Source organism: Pantherophis guttatus, chromosome 4, assembly GCF_059756535.1.
Source record: "Pantherophis guttatus breed Tessera chromosome 4, ASM5975653v1, whole genome shotgun sequence".
Classification (NCBI taxonomy): Eukaryota; Metazoa; Chordata; class Lepidosauria; order Squamata; family Colubridae; genus Pantherophis; species Pantherophis guttatus.
The window spans coordinates 88,397,243-88,415,213 of NC_142066.1; the positions used below are offsets into that span (position 1 = coordinate 88,397,243).

The 17,971-nt window shown below is 45.8% G+C and overlaps 2 protein-coding genes across 12 annotated transcripts in view; both read right to left on the minus strand.

Moving 5' to 3' along the window:
- Positions 1-618: 618 nt before the first annotated feature.
- LOC148114218 (uncharacterized) lies at positions 619-4,863 on the minus strand. Its single transcript, XM_087892456.1, has 2 exons — positions 4,334-4,863; positions 619-785 (listed from the first exon to the last, which is right to left on the minus strand). Exons 1-2 carry the CDS (start codon positions 4,727-4,729, stop codon positions 768-770), a joined length of 414 nt encoding a protein of 137 aa, XP_087748582.1. The 5' UTR covers positions 4,730-4,863; the 3' UTR covers positions 619-767.
- Positions 4,864-11,089: 6,226 nt separating this feature from the next.
- The window catches only part of GOLGA4 (golgin A4), a 268,354-nt gene continuing 261,472 nt past the window's right edge, over positions 11,090-17,971 (minus strand). For 8 of the 11 annotated variants that reach the window (XM_060686081.2, XM_034421341.3, XM_087892450.1 and 5 more), the window contains 2 exons: positions 12,779-12,842; positions 11,090-11,745 (listed from right to left, as the gene is read on the minus strand). In XM_060686081.2, the coding sequence (XP_060542064.1) occupies positions 12,810-12,842 (33 nt within the window). In that variant the 3' untranslated portion in view covers positions 11,090-11,745; positions 12,779-12,809. Of the gene's footprint in view, positions 11,746-12,778; positions 12,843-13,130; positions 13,556-17,971 lie in introns of those variants that run through there. The other 3 variants (XR_015733921.1, XM_087892449.1, XM_087892448.1) reach the window with 2 other exon arrangements.

Genomic DNA, 17,971 nt, shown 5'->3' on the forward strand with positions numbered 1-17,971 from the left:
TCATATTGTTTAAAAATACATACTACTACTGCCATTCAATTTCTAAACCTCTCTCTTATCGTTACACTTATTTTATCTTATAAAAATGTGTATATTAATATTTCCCCTTTCTCTTATTTCTGTCTTTATTCTAACTTTTATTCATGTGACCATTATATTAAAAAGGTTCTCTTTATGTTACAGTACTATCCTTCATTATTTCATAGTTCAATATTTAAATATGCAATTCTAATACTAAATACAATATTATTTAAACATAAGCATTCTATTCATATTCTTTACATTCATCCAATCAATGATTCCACTATTAATACACCTGTTTATACCAGTATTAAACTATGTTCTTTAATCACTTTATTAGTCATTATTTATCCTTATTTCATTATTTCATAATATTGTTTAAACGTACAAAATAACTCTATTCATATTCTTGCTTTCATCCAATCTTTATGTCAGGCTTTGATGCTATCGCAAAATAAATGAACTTCCAAACTGCCAATCTTTAAGGGAATTTTCTCTTTATTTGAGTACAGCAACCGCGGTCAATACTGACCTTTGCCCCCAATCCCTCCCTTTCTGATCCCCAATTCTCTGCTTCTCATTGGCTATCTTCCAGGTTCCTTTTCCTGTCAGTTCACAGGAATGTTTCCCCCCTCCTCATCTCCAAGGAGACCGAATCTTCAAAGGGATTTAGCAGGCAAAAGTTCAGGCTTCATCCTCCCTTTTCTATGTCAGCGCTGAGACGCTGACATCCGGCCCCTCTCCCTTCACTCTCCCAGTGAGGCCTGCGCGAGACAAACAACAAGTTTAGTACCTTACCCCATCCGAGGGTGTGTCCCACCCCCTCCCGGCTTGTCCGGGTGATCTGCATGGAATTTAGCTATAAGGTGGTCAGCTTGAATGTTTGTGCTCTTCACCCAGGAAGCTTCTGACAAGGGGTCCCTTGTCCTGGACCCTTCCACTTAATTAAGTATTGGAGGCGCCCTCTGTGCCACCTCGAATCAAGAATTCGCGGTACTTCATAGTGGGTTTGGCCTCCAATAATCAAGGGCCCTGGGGGATCACGTGGCACCGGCCTTAAAGTTGACCCTACCACAGGCTTCAGGAGGCTACTGTGAAAAATGGGGTGTATCCTCCCTAGTAACCGGGGCAACTGCAATTGTACTGTAACCGGGTTGATTATTTTTACTATTGGAAATGGTCCTATGAATTTCGGCCCCAGTTTTCTGGTCGGGAGTCTGACTCTTAAATACTTGGTGGAGAGGTAGACCTTCTCCCCTACTTGGAATGGCCTCCGGGGGGCTCAGTGCTTATCTGTTTGTTTCTTATAAGACCGTGCCGCCTTGTCTAATGCCTTATTGACGTTCTCCCAGGTTTCTCTCAGCATTGCCATCCATTTGGTCAAGCTAACTGAGGAAGGAGGCTCCCTTGGGTACTCTGGCATGGGGACGAAATCCATGCCACTCACTATCTTAAATGGGGTTAGTCCTGTACTACTGTGGACAGCATTGTTATATGCGACCTCCGCAAACGATAAGAAGTCCGCCCAGTTTGAATGTTGGTAGTCAACGTAGCACCTCGGGTACTGCTCTATCATGGCATTCAATCTCTCCGCCCCCCCATTGGTGCTCGGGTGAAACGCTGAGCTGAGGCCTTGGGATGATCCTATGGATCGAAGGAATTCCCTCCAGAACTTCGCTGTAAACTGGACACCTCGATCGGAGATGATTCTTCTGGGTACTCCGTGCAGGAGGTAGATGTGTTTTACGAACAGTTTGGCCAATTGGCGGGCTGAGGGTAGTCCGCTGCAGGGTATGAAATGTGCCTGTTTGGAGAATAAGTCTATTACAGTCCAGATCACTGTGTTTCCGCTGCTCCTCAGCAGTTCGACTATGAAGTCCATAGCAATCTCCTCCCATGGCCTTGACGGTTCAGCTACTGGCTGCAGCAGCCCCGGGGGCCTTCCTGGTCGGGTTTTCATCATGACACAGATGGTACAACTTTTTACATAGCTGTCTACGTCTTTTCTCATGTGGGGCCACCAAAACTGTCTCCATGCTAAATGCAGAGTCTTTAGGAAACCAAAATGTCTCGCTGGTTTGACGTTGTGACTCCTCTTGAGGACCAAGGTGCGTAAGGTCTCTGGGTCATAAAGTTTCATCCCATTCCATGCTAGGCCATCTCTCTTTGTCAAGAGATGTTGATTGTCTCAGAACCAGGGGTCCACCAATGTTTCTGTCTTGAGCCTTGTCGTTAGGTCACTTGCTGGTTGCCCCTGCTGGTCTCGATGCTGCCGTCTGGTGATTACTTGGCCCACTCCTTGGGCAGAGGGAATGATGGGATTCACTATCTGCTCATGTTCACTGCTGTATTGAGGCATTCGGGAGAGGGCATCGGCCAGAAAGTTCTTCTCCCCTGGGATGTGCTTCAGCTCGAAGTTGAAACAATTGAAGTATTGGGCCCACCGGACTTGCCTGGGTGATAATTTCCATGGGGTCTTGAGGGCCTCCAGGTTTTTATGGTCAGTCCAAACCTCGAACGGTGTCTGACCTCCTAGCAGGTGTCGCCAGGTTAACAGTGCCCATCTTACTGCGAACGCTTCTTTTTCCCACGCCGCCCATCGTCTCTCTGTGTCGGTGAGTTTGTGGGATGTGTAGGCACAAGGTTGCAGGTCCCCCTGGCTGTTCTTTTGGAGTAGGACTGCCCCTACTGCCACATTGCTGGCATCTGCTTGGATGACGAAGGGTTGTTCGGGGTCAGGATGCTTCAAGACCAGTTCTTTTGCAAACATTTGTTTTAGTGTCTTGAATGCCTGTTGGCAGGCCAGGTCCCACTTGAGAGGTTGTCCCGGGCAGGGTTTCATTGTCGGACTCCCTGTCTTTAGGAGGTCCGTCAGAGGTTTGGCAATTCTTGCAAAGGAGGGGATGAATTGCCTGTAGAAATTTGCGAACCCCAGGAAGCTTTGTAGTTGTGTAGTAGTTGCAGGTGCGAGGAGGTCGCCAGTCTAGGACTGATTGTATTTTAGCCGGGTCCATCTCTATCCCCTCGTTTGACACCCAGTAACCTAAATAGTCTAGCCGCAATTGGTGGAACTCGCATTTTGACAGTTTGACATAGAGGTTCGCTTTCAGCAGTTTTTCCAGCACTTTGCAGACGAGGAGTATGTGTTAGTCTATGGTCTCCGTGTAAATGAGAATGTCATCTAGGTAGACAAGGACCCCTTTATATAGGTGGTCATGTAGAACTTCATTTATCAATTGCATGAACACCGCTGGGGCTCCCTGTAGCCCAAATGGCATCACCTTGAATTGGAAACTTCCCAGGGGGCAGTTGCCATTTAACGCTGTCTTCCACTCGTCTCCTTCCCTGATGCGTATTCGGTAGTAGGCTTCGCGGAGGTCTAGTTTGGTGAAAATCTTCCCCTTGGCCAGGTGGGCTAGCATGTCTTTCATGAGGGGGAGGGGATATAAGTTGTGTACGCAGACCGCATTGATCCCCGAAAGTCAACTACCAGACACATAGAGCCATCTTTCTTCTCTTTGAAAAGGACTGGTGCTGCGACCCACGGTTTGACTGGCTCAATAAAACCCCTTCGTAAGTTCTTGTCTATGTAGTTTCGCATTTCTTGCATTTCACGGGGTGTCATGGCATACAATTTAGGTTTAGGTAGTTTCGACCCAGGGATGATTTCGATGGTGCAGTCGGCATCGCGGTGGGGAGGTAGGACGTCACACTCGGTCTCGCTAAATACCTCTGCTAGGTCTTGGTAGTCATTTGGGATCTGTTCTGCTTCATGGGAGCTGTTGGATGTGACCCCCAGCTGCTTCGCAGTGCCCTTCGGGAGGGGCCCTTGTGTCGGTGCCATCTTCTTTTGTTCAGGTGGGAGAAGTTGGGGCTCGAGTGTGGGGGGTGTCTGTCCTGGTTGGAGTGGCAGAGATTGGGGCCCTTTTGCTATCCTCAGTCTGCGGGTCCCCTCTTGCCACCAGATGATTGGACCCCACTTGTCTAGCCAGGAAAGTCCCAGTATGACTGGATCGGCCATCTTGGGGGCTATTATGAACCGTGTCATCTCCCAGTGATCCCCTAGTTCTAGCTTCACTGGCTCGGTCAGGAGTGTGGTGTAAGCTCCCCCTACTAGGGTCCCATCAACTTGCTCAAATCGAATTGGGTGGTTGAGCTTCTTAGCTTGGATCCCCAATTTTAGGACTGTGGGTAGATTAATCAGGCACCTAGTGCAGCCCGAATCTATCAGGGCTTGGAAAGTCTCTTGGGTTCCTGTTTTTGGGGCTGTTAGGCGTATGGGGAAAAGGAAAGGGTGGATGGGTCCACTCACCATTGGGTCGTCTTCACCATCGTCCTCGCTATCATACGAGTCGGGGGATTGGTCTTCATCATCCAGGACTCCCCTTGTTTCGGTCAGGTGGGCGAAGACCTCTGTGCCTGGGGGGAGATTTCGTGGCGCATCGGTGGCTCGCTTGAGGCCCCGTTCCCGTCGTGTCTTTGCCTGAGGGTTTGGCCTCGGGCCCGGGGTTCCACACGCTGCTGCTAGATGGCCCATTCCCCCACATCTGTAGCACCTCACTGGGCTCCGCAGAATGAAAGGCCTTTGGGTAGGCCGTAGTGCCGTGGTTCCTCGTCTGGTATGTGGTCTCGGGTCCGATTGGTATCTTTCCCTGGCCTCTGATTGCTTTAGCATGTCGTTGGCGCGCAGTCCCCTTTCAACTTGCATCGCCACGCGGAACTATTCGGAGAGTCAGTTTGGGATGTCCCGATAAGCGGTCACTTGGGCGATCCGCTTATCTAGGCTTGTTCTGAAGAAATACACTAGTAGTCGCTCTGGTAGGGGAGGCAAGGTGCCTACGACTCTTCAGAACTCACGAATGTGCTCCTTGATGGGCTTCCCTCTCTGCATTAGGTTTCTGAGTTCATCTTCCACATAAGGGTCCTCCCCTAGTTCTCGAACCTCACCTGTAGTAGTTGCAAGAAACCATCTGCGTCTTGCAGTTGGGGGGATCTATTCTTGTAGAGGGCTGATGACCAAGTCTTTGCTTCTCCCTCCAGCCCTTCTGAAATGGCATTCACTAGGGCTCTGGGGAATGGATAAAGATGTCCATAGCGCTCAATATAGATCTCAGTTGTGTCGAGGAACTGCGCTACCTGGTATGGATCCCCATCGAACTTCCCTCTGAACCGGGGTGGCTCCACCCTCGGTGGCCCCTCCTCCCATAGTGGGGCTCTGTGTGCCTGTCTAGGGTGTTGTTGGGCTTCTTCCTCATCTCTCATTCGGGGGCGGGGGGGCAAAGCCCTGCTTAGGCTGGTATGCTTGCTGGGCAGAGAAGGAACCCATGGATGTATACTGGGATTTTCTTTCCTTCTGGTGTGTGTGGGGGGGCTGCGCTCCCATCTATGGTGACTTAGTTCAACAGGGTCAGCTGGCCTCCTTCTATCTTTGGGCCTGCAGGATGGACCCTCTTCCAGTCTGACGGCACGTTCAAAATCTTGCTTTAATTCCTCCATGGGGCTTTCGAGTGGCAGGGTTGAAGTTTTCTGCTGTCTGGCCTGCTGCCAATCCCATAACCAATCCGCCCTTCCCAATTCACTCAGAGGCTTCCCCTTACCTTTAGCATCTGGAAAGGGGAATTCAGCTTCTGCAGATTTTGGCAAAGTCCACCAAGGTTCATCATTTTTTCTTCTCTTGGGCTGGAGCACGATCGTCTGTCCTTGGTAATTCTGTGGCAGTGAGGGGGGAGGGGGGTTGCAGCTTTGCTGGGGGAGCGGGTGGACCCGTTGCATCCAAGCTGGCTGGAGTAGGAAGGGGGGGCTGGTTCACAGCCACTTGAAGTAAGCTTTCAGTAGAGAGTTGGCTTTCTGCCATGGCTTCGGAACCTTGGCGCCACTCCGTCCAAACTGGAAGTTTGCCAGTTTGGCTTAGAAAGTTGTGAGTATTGACCGTCTGTCAGGCTTCGATGCTATCTCAAAATAAATGAACTTCTAAACTGCCAATCTTTAAGGAAATTTTCTCTTTACTCAAGTACAGCAACCGGATCCTGGCTCTTCGTGGTCAATACTGACCTTTGCCCCCCAATCCCTCCCTTTCCGATCCCCAATTCTCTGCTTCTCATTGGCTATCTTCCAAGTCACTCTCCTGATTCCTTTTCCCGTCAGTTCACAGGAATGTTTCCCCCCTCCTCATCTCCAAGGAGACCGAATCTTCAAAGGGATTTAGCAGGCAAAAGTTCAAGCTTCATCCTCCCTTTTCTATGTCAGCGCTGAGATGCTGACACTTTATGATTCTAGTATTAATACTATTTATATTAAAATATATTCTTTTCATTATTTAATTGCTCAACATTTACCAATCACAACATTGTTTAAAGTTGCCTATTCTAATTTCTCCTTATGCCACCATTATAAAAAAAGGAAAGAAGAGGAAAAAAAAACAGGATTTCTTTTTCTTTCTTCTCTTTCCCTTTTCTTTCCTATCCACCTTCTATCCATCATTTCTTGCCTGCATCAATATTTTCTTATTCTTTTTTTGACTTGCCTCCCATATTCTTCTCTTAAATCTTCATCTGTCTGTATCTGTGTCTACATCCTGCCTAATAAATCTAAGTGTTTCTCCCATCCTTACCCTTTTCCAATGTCTAGCTTTGAAGTTATCAGCCCTAACCTGTCTTCCTTCCCAAAGTATCTTCCTGCTTCTCCCGTTCTCTTTTCAGAGCTCTTAAAATATTTTCCCCTAGTTTGATTCATCAAACATTATTAATTTTATTAATGACGCCTCATTATCTTCTTTCTGTTGATTCCTCAATTCTGTTTTCCCCTCTATTCCTTCTGCTAGCTCCTTTCTTTCCTGGGCATTTTGTTCATTACTCATTGTCCTTTGTATGATGTTTTCCAACTTTTTATCTATGCCATCCATTAATTCCATCATCGCCTTATGCTCTTTCTGTATAATATCCTTTATGTTTTGAAACATCAAATCCATCTCGATTAAAGTTCTGCTTGTTTGCTCCTTCTGTTGGATCTTATTTAGTTTTAATAAATGCCACTTCTAGTCAATAGCCCAACCTGAGATTACTCTTCAAAGTGTCCACTGATTACAGTTCTTTATGTTCCATAGTCAGTCAGGTCCATTTATATAGTCCAGGGAGTTATTCAAACCTCTTTAAGTCACCTTTCTAGATTCAATCAAATAGCTTAATATTCAGGGGTCGCTTTAATTAAATGTCTTCCTTGTTCTCACGTTTAAATCTCCAGTGGTCATAGGGTAGATATATATAGTCCAGTAACTATTTTCACAGTCCTTTAAATGGATATTCCCAGGCTTGTATATTTTCCTTTCATCAGCAGGTGCCACTCTTAGGTTAATTTTCACTACTACTAACAATCTGATTTTAATTATTTTAAATTGTAATTCAATTATAGAACCAATGTTAATTTTTAAATCCGTAATTCCAATATTTTAAATTGCCTTCCCAATGTTACATCTTCCCAATTTGAAAGTCCAATTTCCTGCATTTTTAAAGAAAAAAGCCCCCCCCCCATTTTTTCCCCCTCTCTTCAATCCTTTCCTTCCAGTCTGGTAATTTTCTCAAAGTGTCTGATCGCCTCTTTTGATAGTTCTGAGTAAATCCTAGATTTCTCTTTTGGAGTTAACTTTGAGGTAAAAAAAAATCCTCTCATCCAGTTCTACACTGTTCACCAAACATATTATGTGTGCCTCGAATGGAGCATAATTTACTGAGTGTCTCTATTCTAGACCAAAAAGGGTTTGAGACCACATTTGTAAATGGGAAGTATCTCATAAAGAGAAATGGAAGTGTATGTGCACAGGGCATAAAGCAGGATAATATTTATGTGTTGCAGGGACAAAAGGTTCAATGTGCACAAACATTTGGAAATGTGGCACATGATTCATATCTTGCATAGAAAGCTTGGCCATGCCAGCTTTAGAGTTTTGCAAAAGATGGAACAGTTTGGAGGAGGATTAAATTTAAAGGGATGTATGGGATACTTGGACTGTGCAGTATGTAAATCATCAAAGTCCAAGGTATTTCCTGTAAGCAAGAGTAGCACAAGGCAGACAATAAGAACTCTAGAGCTGGTACGTACAAATTTGGTTGGGCCAATGCAAGCCAGTTTGGGAAGAGCAAAGTATGTCCTGGTCATTGTAGATGACTATAGCAGATTTGGGTTCTGCTATTTACTAACGAGTAAAATAGAGGTGCTACAGAAATTTAAGCAATGGGTAAGCTTTGTAGAAAGGAGATATAAACAACAGGTATGTCAGCTGCAAACTGATAGAGGTTCAGAATTCATGTCAGCAAGGTTGGGACAGTTGGGTATAAAGCACAGAAACACAAATCCGTACACTGCAGCTGAGAATGGCATGGTTAAGAGACAGAATGGTGTCTTACAAACAATGAAGGACTCACTGCTGGAGGATTCTGGTCTGAGCAGGTCATATTGGAGTGAAGCCATGTTGACTGCTAATTATTTAATCAATAGGCTGTGGAGTTCCTCAATTAATGATAATCCATATGCTGTGCTATATGGGAGAAAGCCATTTCTGGCACATTTTAAGAGTGTTTGGAAGTAATGCATGGGTGCATATTCCAAAAGCAATTAGGAGAAAAGATCAACCAATAGCTAGAAAGCTCAGGTTACGGGCTATGAGTGTCAGACGTGGAAGGCATACTTCTGCCTTTGTGCCTTCAGGCTTCAGGCCTGTCACAAAACCTACTGTGGGAAATTGGGAGGGGGATTGCATAGAGAGGAGAAGATACGTAGTCACAATAAAGTTCTTTATAGAAAGTCAAGGCCATGGGGCTCTGAAGCTGTGTGGAGAAGAATGAGGAGGTATCATCTGTTCTGGACAGTAATTGATTGGATGTGTAGTGGACACGTGGGAGAGGGGCAAGGTCTTGAATTTTCTTTTGGATGTGGAAAACCCAGAAGCTCTCAGATTTGGGTTTTCACAGATGTGCCAATATGACATCTCTAATAAAGTTTAGCTTTGAGGAAATTCAAGCCTCAGTTTGATTTCGTTGGGGGTGTTACTTGGAACCCTGATATTAACCCGAATCCCTCCTAAAATTACTTATCAGCTCCCCGGACCCCGGGGTACTGTTTGGGATCCTGAACCCCAACGCCAATCTGAAATCGGGCGGTGTGAAGACTCAGGGAAGATGGGGCCGGATGGTAGTTAAGGGAACCATCGGAGCAATCAGCAGCACCCCATGGATTCCTGGCAGTGGACTGGATCAGTAACGGAGGGTACCTTGCGGAGACGCATGCAGCTGCCACCTGACGATGCGGGACCAGAAGGGGAAGCCCCAGGGCGAGAAAAGGGAGAGGCCCGCTACCGCGACTTGTCCCGGAAATTGGAGGGGAGCCTGCTAATGACCGTTGCCAACTGGGAAGCAGAATGGCCCCCGTCCGCCCTTGGTGAGTTGAGGCTGCTCAATCCTCTGAGGCTCGCCCACAGCTGGGACCTGGGAACTCCCCCTTCCAGACCCCAGTGGTTCCCCATACCTACCTAGGCTGCTGGGACTGATGCTGCCTGGGGGGGATCTACAAGGCCAGCTGCAACTGGTTTGGCCCACCAGGTCCCGTTGTCCCTCAGCCCACAGGGGCCTGTGGCATGAGCTGCCTCAGTTCAGCTTGGGAATTGGTCCTCCTGCTGCTGCAGCCCCTGATCCCAGTGTGGTCTGGGGGCAACTGTGAGGTCAGCTGCATCTGGTCCAGCTCACCGGGATCGTTCGCCCCACAACCGCGGCAGCCTCCGGAGCTGGTACTGCTTGGCAGGAGCTATGGTGTGGCAGGAGGTGGGTTCAGCCCTCAGTGGGGTCTTGTCCCTCCACCGCTGCCGCCATTGCTGCCTTACCCCAAGCCAACATGGCCTGTAGGAAGCAATGAGGGTCTGGCCCATCAGCGGTCTCTGCTCTGTGGTGGCTGCTGCTACCATGACCAACTGGACTTCCCTACCGGCAAGCTGCTTCCTGTCCGCTGTGGCACTGATTCAGCAGGTGGTTTCCTTTGCAGCCATGGGAGGTCAATGACAATCCCATGAGAGGACACGGGGAAGAATGCCAAAGCTTCAATTGGCAGAGCAACTGGAAGGCCGGGATTGAAGACCCAGGAGCAGTGGCTGAGCCCCCCCCCACCGCCATTATGCCAGCAGAGTGTACACGCACCGGACCTTGAGAGGCGAGGAATCCAAAGAAGGGGCTTTTCCCCCTCATCTGCTATCTCTTCCCCTCTGCCAGCCAGAGTCACATCCCCAGTACCACCTGCGGATTTTTTCAGAGTGAACAAGAGGCAAGGCAGGGAAAGTTGCTGAAGGGAAAGCCCATACAGCCACCTGGAAGGCCTGCAGGACTGCCAAGAGTTCCTGCAAGAGGGCCCAAGCCAAAGATACATGACCTCAGATGGAGCTAGTGGAAGCCCCACCCCAGCAGAGGCTGGGTACAGAGGAGAGGGATTCCCATCTCAACTAGGACCTTGCCTTCCATACCGGCCCTTCCTCCAACAACAGGGGCAAAACTCCCCAACTCAACAGGGCGAAGCCAAAGGCCGCATGAGAGAAGGGACAAGGGGAGATTTGCCAAACAGGCAGCAGAAGCAACCCCAATTGATGGAGACCCGGCCAAAGAAAGCAAACCAAAACAGGTCGAGGGAAGCAGCGGGGACACCCTCCCCCCAACATGATCAGGGGAGCTCTTCACCCTTTTGCTCTAAAAATTCTGCTGGTAGTACCGGAAACCGGAGTCCAAAGGGAAGTAGAAGCCATCATCGATACTGGCTGTACCAGATGCCTTATCACCCCCCACACAGTTGAGCAACTAGGCATACGCACATGGCCCCTGCCACACCCGATCAGCTTTGAGCAAGTCAATGGAATGCTGATTGGCGGGGCAATTGTGAGTTGTGGGTCAGCCAAGGAACTGTGTTGTTTATATCTATATCTACAAAAAGCATCATTCCCATTAGATACATTTAAAAGCAAAATCTTATCCCTTTGCACATGATCAAATCAATTAGCAATCAAGCCCTGACTTTTGAAAAGGACAGCTGGCTACAGCACTGTACAGTAAATAAAGTTTTATTTTCTTCCAGCTCTGCAAGATTAGTATTGGCAACAATCAGAGATCAACTTATAATACAAGTAAATAGTACCTATTTACAAATTATAGGAGTGTAAATTTATTTCTCGCAAAATATACTACAAAAGCTATATATTAATAAACGAAGTCTTGCAATCTGGATTCATTATAAGCAAAAGCTTAAAAATAATGGCCTTTAATAAACAATAGAAAAAAAATAGCTAGCCAACTCCCATTCAGATTGTATTACATATTGTCTGAAATAATTTTGCAACATATGAAACAAAACCCACAATAAAATAAATAGAACCATTCATTTTTGTGAAAGCAATTTTTTTTGAAGGAAAATACTTCAATTCCTTTTAAAGAAACTATAAAGCTAAACTGAAAACTGTATCCAAATGAAGTACACAGCACTCGATGAACAATTTTTCTTAAAGGCAAAAAATTAACCATATTTATAGTCCCAATTGTCAACCTGTCCTTCCTTGCTGTGTTTTTCTCAGGTGAAACCTGAGAAAAACCTGTTCCATGCTTCAAAGAGCTAATTTGAGGATATGATCCGATTTCAAAGTTGTGTAATCTGTTATAAAGTGCATACATTACAAGTTCTTCAAGATGAAGATCAAAACCAGAGCTAGGAAAGAATTTGAGAGAAAAGAGGGAAGGGGAAAGAGACAGATAAAAAATATTATAAATGGTGAGAATACATGGCATGCAAATATTTGTAACTAAGCTATTTGTAATATTTGTAAGCTAACCAATTATAAAACAAATATATTAATCTTAATCATTAGTGCCACTAACATGTTGGCAAATCAGTTATTTTTCAAAGTAGCAGTGGTAGTTAAGGGAGACAGCATATGAAGGGAACAGTCACAATAACAGTGAAAAGACAGCAGACAATTTGATTTGATAACACACAACACATTGCAAGATAGGGAGGTGTCTATCACCAGGGATGTAAGTGACATGCAGCCTATAACTGACTGTATTTTTTGTGCTTTATGCCCCTCTGAAGTTTAATATGAATTGGGGCATTTGTTTTAATAGCTCTTGTGTGTGTTTATATGATGGTGCTGGTACCAGCCTCTAGACAGTGTTGATTTTTGACCACTGTGTGGACAAGTTCCTGCAGTTTTCTTGGCAAGATTTCAGACTTGCCACTGTGTCCTTCATAGTGCTGAGAGAAAATGACTGGCAGGTTACCTAGTTGGCTTTATATCTAAGGCAGACTGTAACTGAAGTCTCCTAATTTTAACCTGGTGCCTTACACTACAGGGAACTGGATTTTTGTAATAGTTTTAAGGTTATTAATAATTTTAAAATAATAGCTTTCATGTTATAAAATAATTCTATATATTTTTCCTATAAGTAAAATTTGTTTAAGTTTTAATATCACTGCTGTTCTGCTTTTAAATTGTGATTGTAAACTGCAATGCCTTCTAGCTAATTAGTGCCATTTTCATTTATCAGAGCATGCTTTCTTTTGATCTTATGCTGTAGGTATGAACAAATTCCACTGGTATAAAGAAGGAGTTAAAGCTCGTTAGAAAAATTATTTTAGGAAATAAAAAGAGTTAAGAATGAAACATGATCACTAAGGAATGAAGAAATTACTACTGTTTTAGTGAAAGAAAAGGAAAAACAAATAGTTATGTAACACTCACCTACGTTCTAACTAAAGCACTGCTTGATGATTTATTCAGAAGAGACCACTGGAGGTGAAGTGAACTATAAAGCCAGGAGGAGAACAGCTTATTGGATTAGTGTGTTAATCAAAGCAGATGTGACTACAGGAAGAGCATATTTATTTCTAGTTATGGCTATTGGTCAAAACAAACACTGCTCTTAACATTAAGCACAGTATGTCTATGTTCCGCAGAATATCCAGCATACTGCAGAGGTTAATTCCAGGTAATCAAAGATACTTAATTTTAAATGCTGTTTTGTGTAACACACTGGTATTGTAAGGATCGCCTCTCCTTCCAACTTAAGAAAGTACGAACTCTTGAAACGTAGTTGTTCAAAAGGATTCTTTTATTAAGCAGAAGTGAAAACCATCCAGCTAAAGCACAATCTGAATGCCCTTAGGCAAAGCAGTAGGATTAAAGTGGTAGAGACCCCTCCCTTTAGGTCAGAATGCAGATTTCAGCCAATACACAAGTGTGAAGATGTTTTCTTTACTATTTCCTTTGAGAACCCGAACAAACATGCATTCCCACCACTTCCCTTTAAAGTGAGACAACCCACATGGCTATCATATAAATTCCTGCAGGTAAAGGGAATCTCAGGCTTCCTTGGTGCCAGGATATAGGTTGTAAAATATCTGATGACACAGGCCATGCTAGTAAATCGAATCCAAGTCCCCCCTTCCTTCACTTGAATGGCAGTATCACTTTTAGGGATCTGACATGCTACCCTCCTTAGAAAACAAAAGGGTCCACCTGTAAAAAAAAAACAAATATACACAAGATTTCAAGATTTCATGATAGTAGATCAACAAGGTTTGTTAGGGTATTGGGAGTGAAATTTTCTCAGTAAGATTGGAGCCCTAACATGGTGTTTAGCGACCCATTCATTGTGTGCTGATGGTAAATATGTCCAAGCAACTAAGTATTGGACTTTCCCTCTGTGAATCCTAGAATCAAGGATTTCCTTGATTTCAAAGTGTTGTTCACCTTCAATCATGATGGGAACAGGTGGTGTAGATGCAGGTGGTCTGAGGGATGAGATTACTTCTCGTTTGAGTAAACTGATATGGAATACTGGGTGGATCTGCCTGAGTGTCTTTGGAAGAAGTAGTTCAACTGCTACTGGATTGATGATTCTAGTGATGGGGAAAGGTCCAATGAACTTTGGCCCTAGTTTCTTTGATGGTTGTAATGATTTCAAGAATTTTGTAGATAAGTATACTCTGTCTCCAATATGAAAAGGTTTGGGTTCCATCCTTTTCTTGTCAGCTTGAATCTTAAAAGCTTCTCTAGCTTCCTGTAAGGCTAATCTAACCACCGGCCACGTGTTTTGCAAATTATCCATCCACTTCTTAAGTGAGGGGATGGTGGGTTCTTCTGTGGGTAGTTCAGGCATGGGGCTGAAATCCTGGCCTGTTGCTACTCTAAAAGGGGTAAAACCACTGCTTGAATGGACAGCATTATTAAACGCAACTTCAGCAAAAGGCAAAAGTTCAGTCCAGTTATCCTGTTGAAAATTAATGAAACATCTTAAATATTGTTCTAGTACTGAGTTCAAAATTTCAGAATTACCATTAGTACACGGATGAAAAGATGTGCTCAACCCCTGGCCAGTACCAAGTAAGCCCAAAAACGCCCTCCAAAAGTTGGAGGTGAATTGAGCCCCTCGGTCGGAGATGATCCTTTGTGGAGCACCATGAAGTCGATAAATGTGTATTAGGAATAGTTTGGCTAAACTTTTAGCAGTTGGGATCTTTTGGCAGGGTATAAAATGTGCCTGTTTTGAAAATAGGTCTGTCACAACCCAAATAACAGTATTTCCCTCACTGTTTGGCAATTCCACAATGAAATCCATAGCGATCTCTCTCCAAGGCGCTGCAGGTTCAGCTACCTTCTGCAATAGACCTGGGGATTTCCCCTGGTGTCTTTTTGCTGCTGCACAAATGGGGCAGCTAGCTACATAGCTTTCTATGTCCTTTTTTAGTGATGGCCACCAAAATTGTCTTTTAATCAGGTGTAAAGTTTTCACAAACCCAAAATGTCCAGCTAATTTGGAGTCATGGCACCGTACCATTAAGCATAGTCTTTGGCTTGCAGGGACATACAACTTCCCCCCCACCCAAGCCAAGTCTTCTTTCATCAGACAGCTGGATTTGTTGTTCAAAAACCATTCATCAGTGGCCAATGCTTGTTTAAAATTTTGGGTGATGTCATTGGCTGTCACTGTTTCTTGTTTTTCCTGGGATCTGGTGACTACTTTAGCGGCTAGTTGACTGTTTTGTACTATAGGTTTGATTACGTCTGACCTTGCACGAATGTATTGCGGTTTTCTGGATAGCGCATCCGCCAGAAAGTTTTCCCCCCCCGGGAGGTATTTTAGAGTAAAATCAAACCGTTTAAAGTACTGAGCCCATTGTACTTGTTTTGGGGAGAGTTTCCTTGGGGTCTTTAGGGCTTCTAGATTTTTATGATCAGTCCAGACTTCAAAAGGGGTCTTACTGCCTTCTAGGAAGTGCCGCCAGGTTAATAATGCTCAACGAACTGCATACGCCTCTTTCTCCCAAATAGCCCACCTTTGCTCAGTCTCATTCAACTTTTTGGATGTGTAAGCGCAGGGTTGTAGTTGGTCTTGCTCATTCTTCTGAAGCAGGACCGCTCCTATTCCCACATCGCTGGCATCTGCTTGTATGACAAATGGTTTCTCCGTGTCCAGGTGTTGTAGAATTGGTTCTGCTGAGAACAGCCGTTTTAAGTTTTTCAAATGCTGCCTGGCATTCCATAGTCCAGTTCAATGGTTGCTTTGGTTTAGGGTTGTCCTCCCCCTTTGTTTTTAAGAGCTTGGTGATGGGGAGGGCAATCTGAGCGAACGCAGGGATAAACTGGCGGTAAAAGTTGGCAAACCCCAGGAAGCTCTGTAACTGTTTACGTGTGCGTGGAGGGTCCCAATCAAGTACAGCCTGCACTTTTAGAGGATCCATCTCAACCCCCTGGTGTGAAATGCGGTATCCCAAATAGTCAATCTTCTCTTGATTGAATTCACATTTGGAAAGTTTGGCATAAAGTTTGGCAGCGCGGAGTTTGTTTAAAACTGCCCTGACTAGTTTTACATGGTCTGCTTTGGTCTCGGTATAGATTAAAATGCCGTCCAAATAGACCAGAACCCCCTTATATAAATGCTGATGCAGCACTTCATTTATTAACTGCATAAACACTGCAGGGGCTCCTTGTAACCCAAAGGGGAGCACCTTGAATTGGTAGCAGCCGAGGGGGGTGTTAAATGCCGTTTTCCACTCATCCCCTTCCTTAATTCTGACACGGTAGTAAGCCTCCCTTAAGTCCAGCTTTGAAAAATTTTTCCCTTTAGCGAGGTGTGCTAGCATATCTTTCATAAGGGGGAGAGGATACACGTTCTGCACACTGATAATATTAAGGTTTCGATAGTCAACACATAAGCGTTTTGAACCATCTTTTTTCTCTCTAAACAACACTGGGGCTGCAATTTTTGGTCGGGCTGGCTCGATGAAACCCCTTGCTAGGTTTTTCTCAATGAATGTTCTCAGCTCTTCCAACTCCCTCGGTGACATGCTGTACATCTTGGGTTTAGGGAGTTTCGCGCCGGGTAAGATTTCTATTGCACAGTCAGTGGCACGGTGGGGGGGGGGGAGAGCTCATCTGAGGCTTTTTCGCTAAAAACCTCAGCTAAATCCTTGTATTCTATGGGTATGCCCTCAGTTGGTGTGGCATGACCAGGCATGGCTGTTTCTCGATTCTCTGCCCCCTCAAGTCCTTTATGTGGATACTCAGCAAAAGTCACCTTCCTCTGAAATTTTATGATGCCTTGTTTCCAATTGATTTGTGGGTTCCATCTTTTTAGCCATGCAAGGCCCAGAACCAACGGCCATTCCATGCCAGGTGCCACTATAAAGGTAAGCCTTTCCTCGTGGCTTCCAATGCCTATATGTAGAGGCATGGTGGCCAGAGAACCTGGCTCCCCTCCTGCTATTGACCCATCTAGTTGGCAGAAAGCAATGGGGGTTTTCAGCTTTCTTACGTTAATCCCTAACTTCCCTACTAAGGTTGGGCTGATCAAACAACGGGTTCACCCTGAATCCACTAGGGTGGGGATACTTATCTCCCTGTCCTGGTTTGGGATAAATAGGCTTAAGGGGAGGGTAACGGTTTAATTGGTTTGCTTACCAGTGGCTCATCATCTGGATCGCTTCCGAACGAGTGTGATTCCTCCTGTTCAGATGCCAGGGTTTCTTCCCCAAAGAGGGGAGGGGATGGGACTTCTACGGTCTCCCTGCTCCTCAGGGCAGTCTCCTTCCCACGCCGACCCAGTTTTCCAGGACCCTCCCCTGGTGGGTGGTTCCGGGTGGGTGTTTGCGAATGACACTCTGCTGCTCGGTGCCCTTCTTTTCCACACTTGAAACAGGCTGAAGATCTCGGGGAGAATGCGGTTTGTGGTTTGTGGGGCTCTTGCTTCCATTGGGGTGAAGATTTCTTCCATGCTCGCCCCGCTCGATACTGGTTTCTGGCCATATCGATCTCAGCTTCTTCGGCGGTGACATACCATTCATGTAGGTCATTCGGTGCCTCTCGGGCCACGCAGGCATTGTATAGATCATCACTCAGTCCGTCCTTGAAACAGCTCACCAAAGTATCTTCCGGCCAGTGCACATGACACGCGAGGTCCCGGAATTCTTCAGTATACTCTGCTACTGGCCGTCGCCCCTGCCTCACCACCTTAATGCGGTCACGTGCTTTGCGATCTGCCAGTGGGTCCTCGAACCGACGTCGCAGGGCCATCATGAAATGGTCGAAATTCCGCAGTTCTGGTGCGTTGGCATTATGGAGGGTCACCATCCATCTGGCTGTGGCACCCTCTAGGGCTAGGGTCACAACTCGCACTCGGGAGCCTTGGGTTTGGAAATCACGCCCATACTCTTGCATATAGGTCAGCACATGTGCCACAAAGAATCCTAATTGTTGCGGATTCCCATCAAACTTCACCCCAAGAGGGGGAGTTTCTCTTTCCAGCTGAGGAGCCCGGGGTTGGTTGGGAATGGGCGCCGGTGTGCGTGCTGCCTGGGGGGGGAGGGTTTGCTGGGTCTTCTCCCGCAGCTGCTGCACCATCTGCTTGATAGGCAGCCTCCAGGAGGGGGGTGC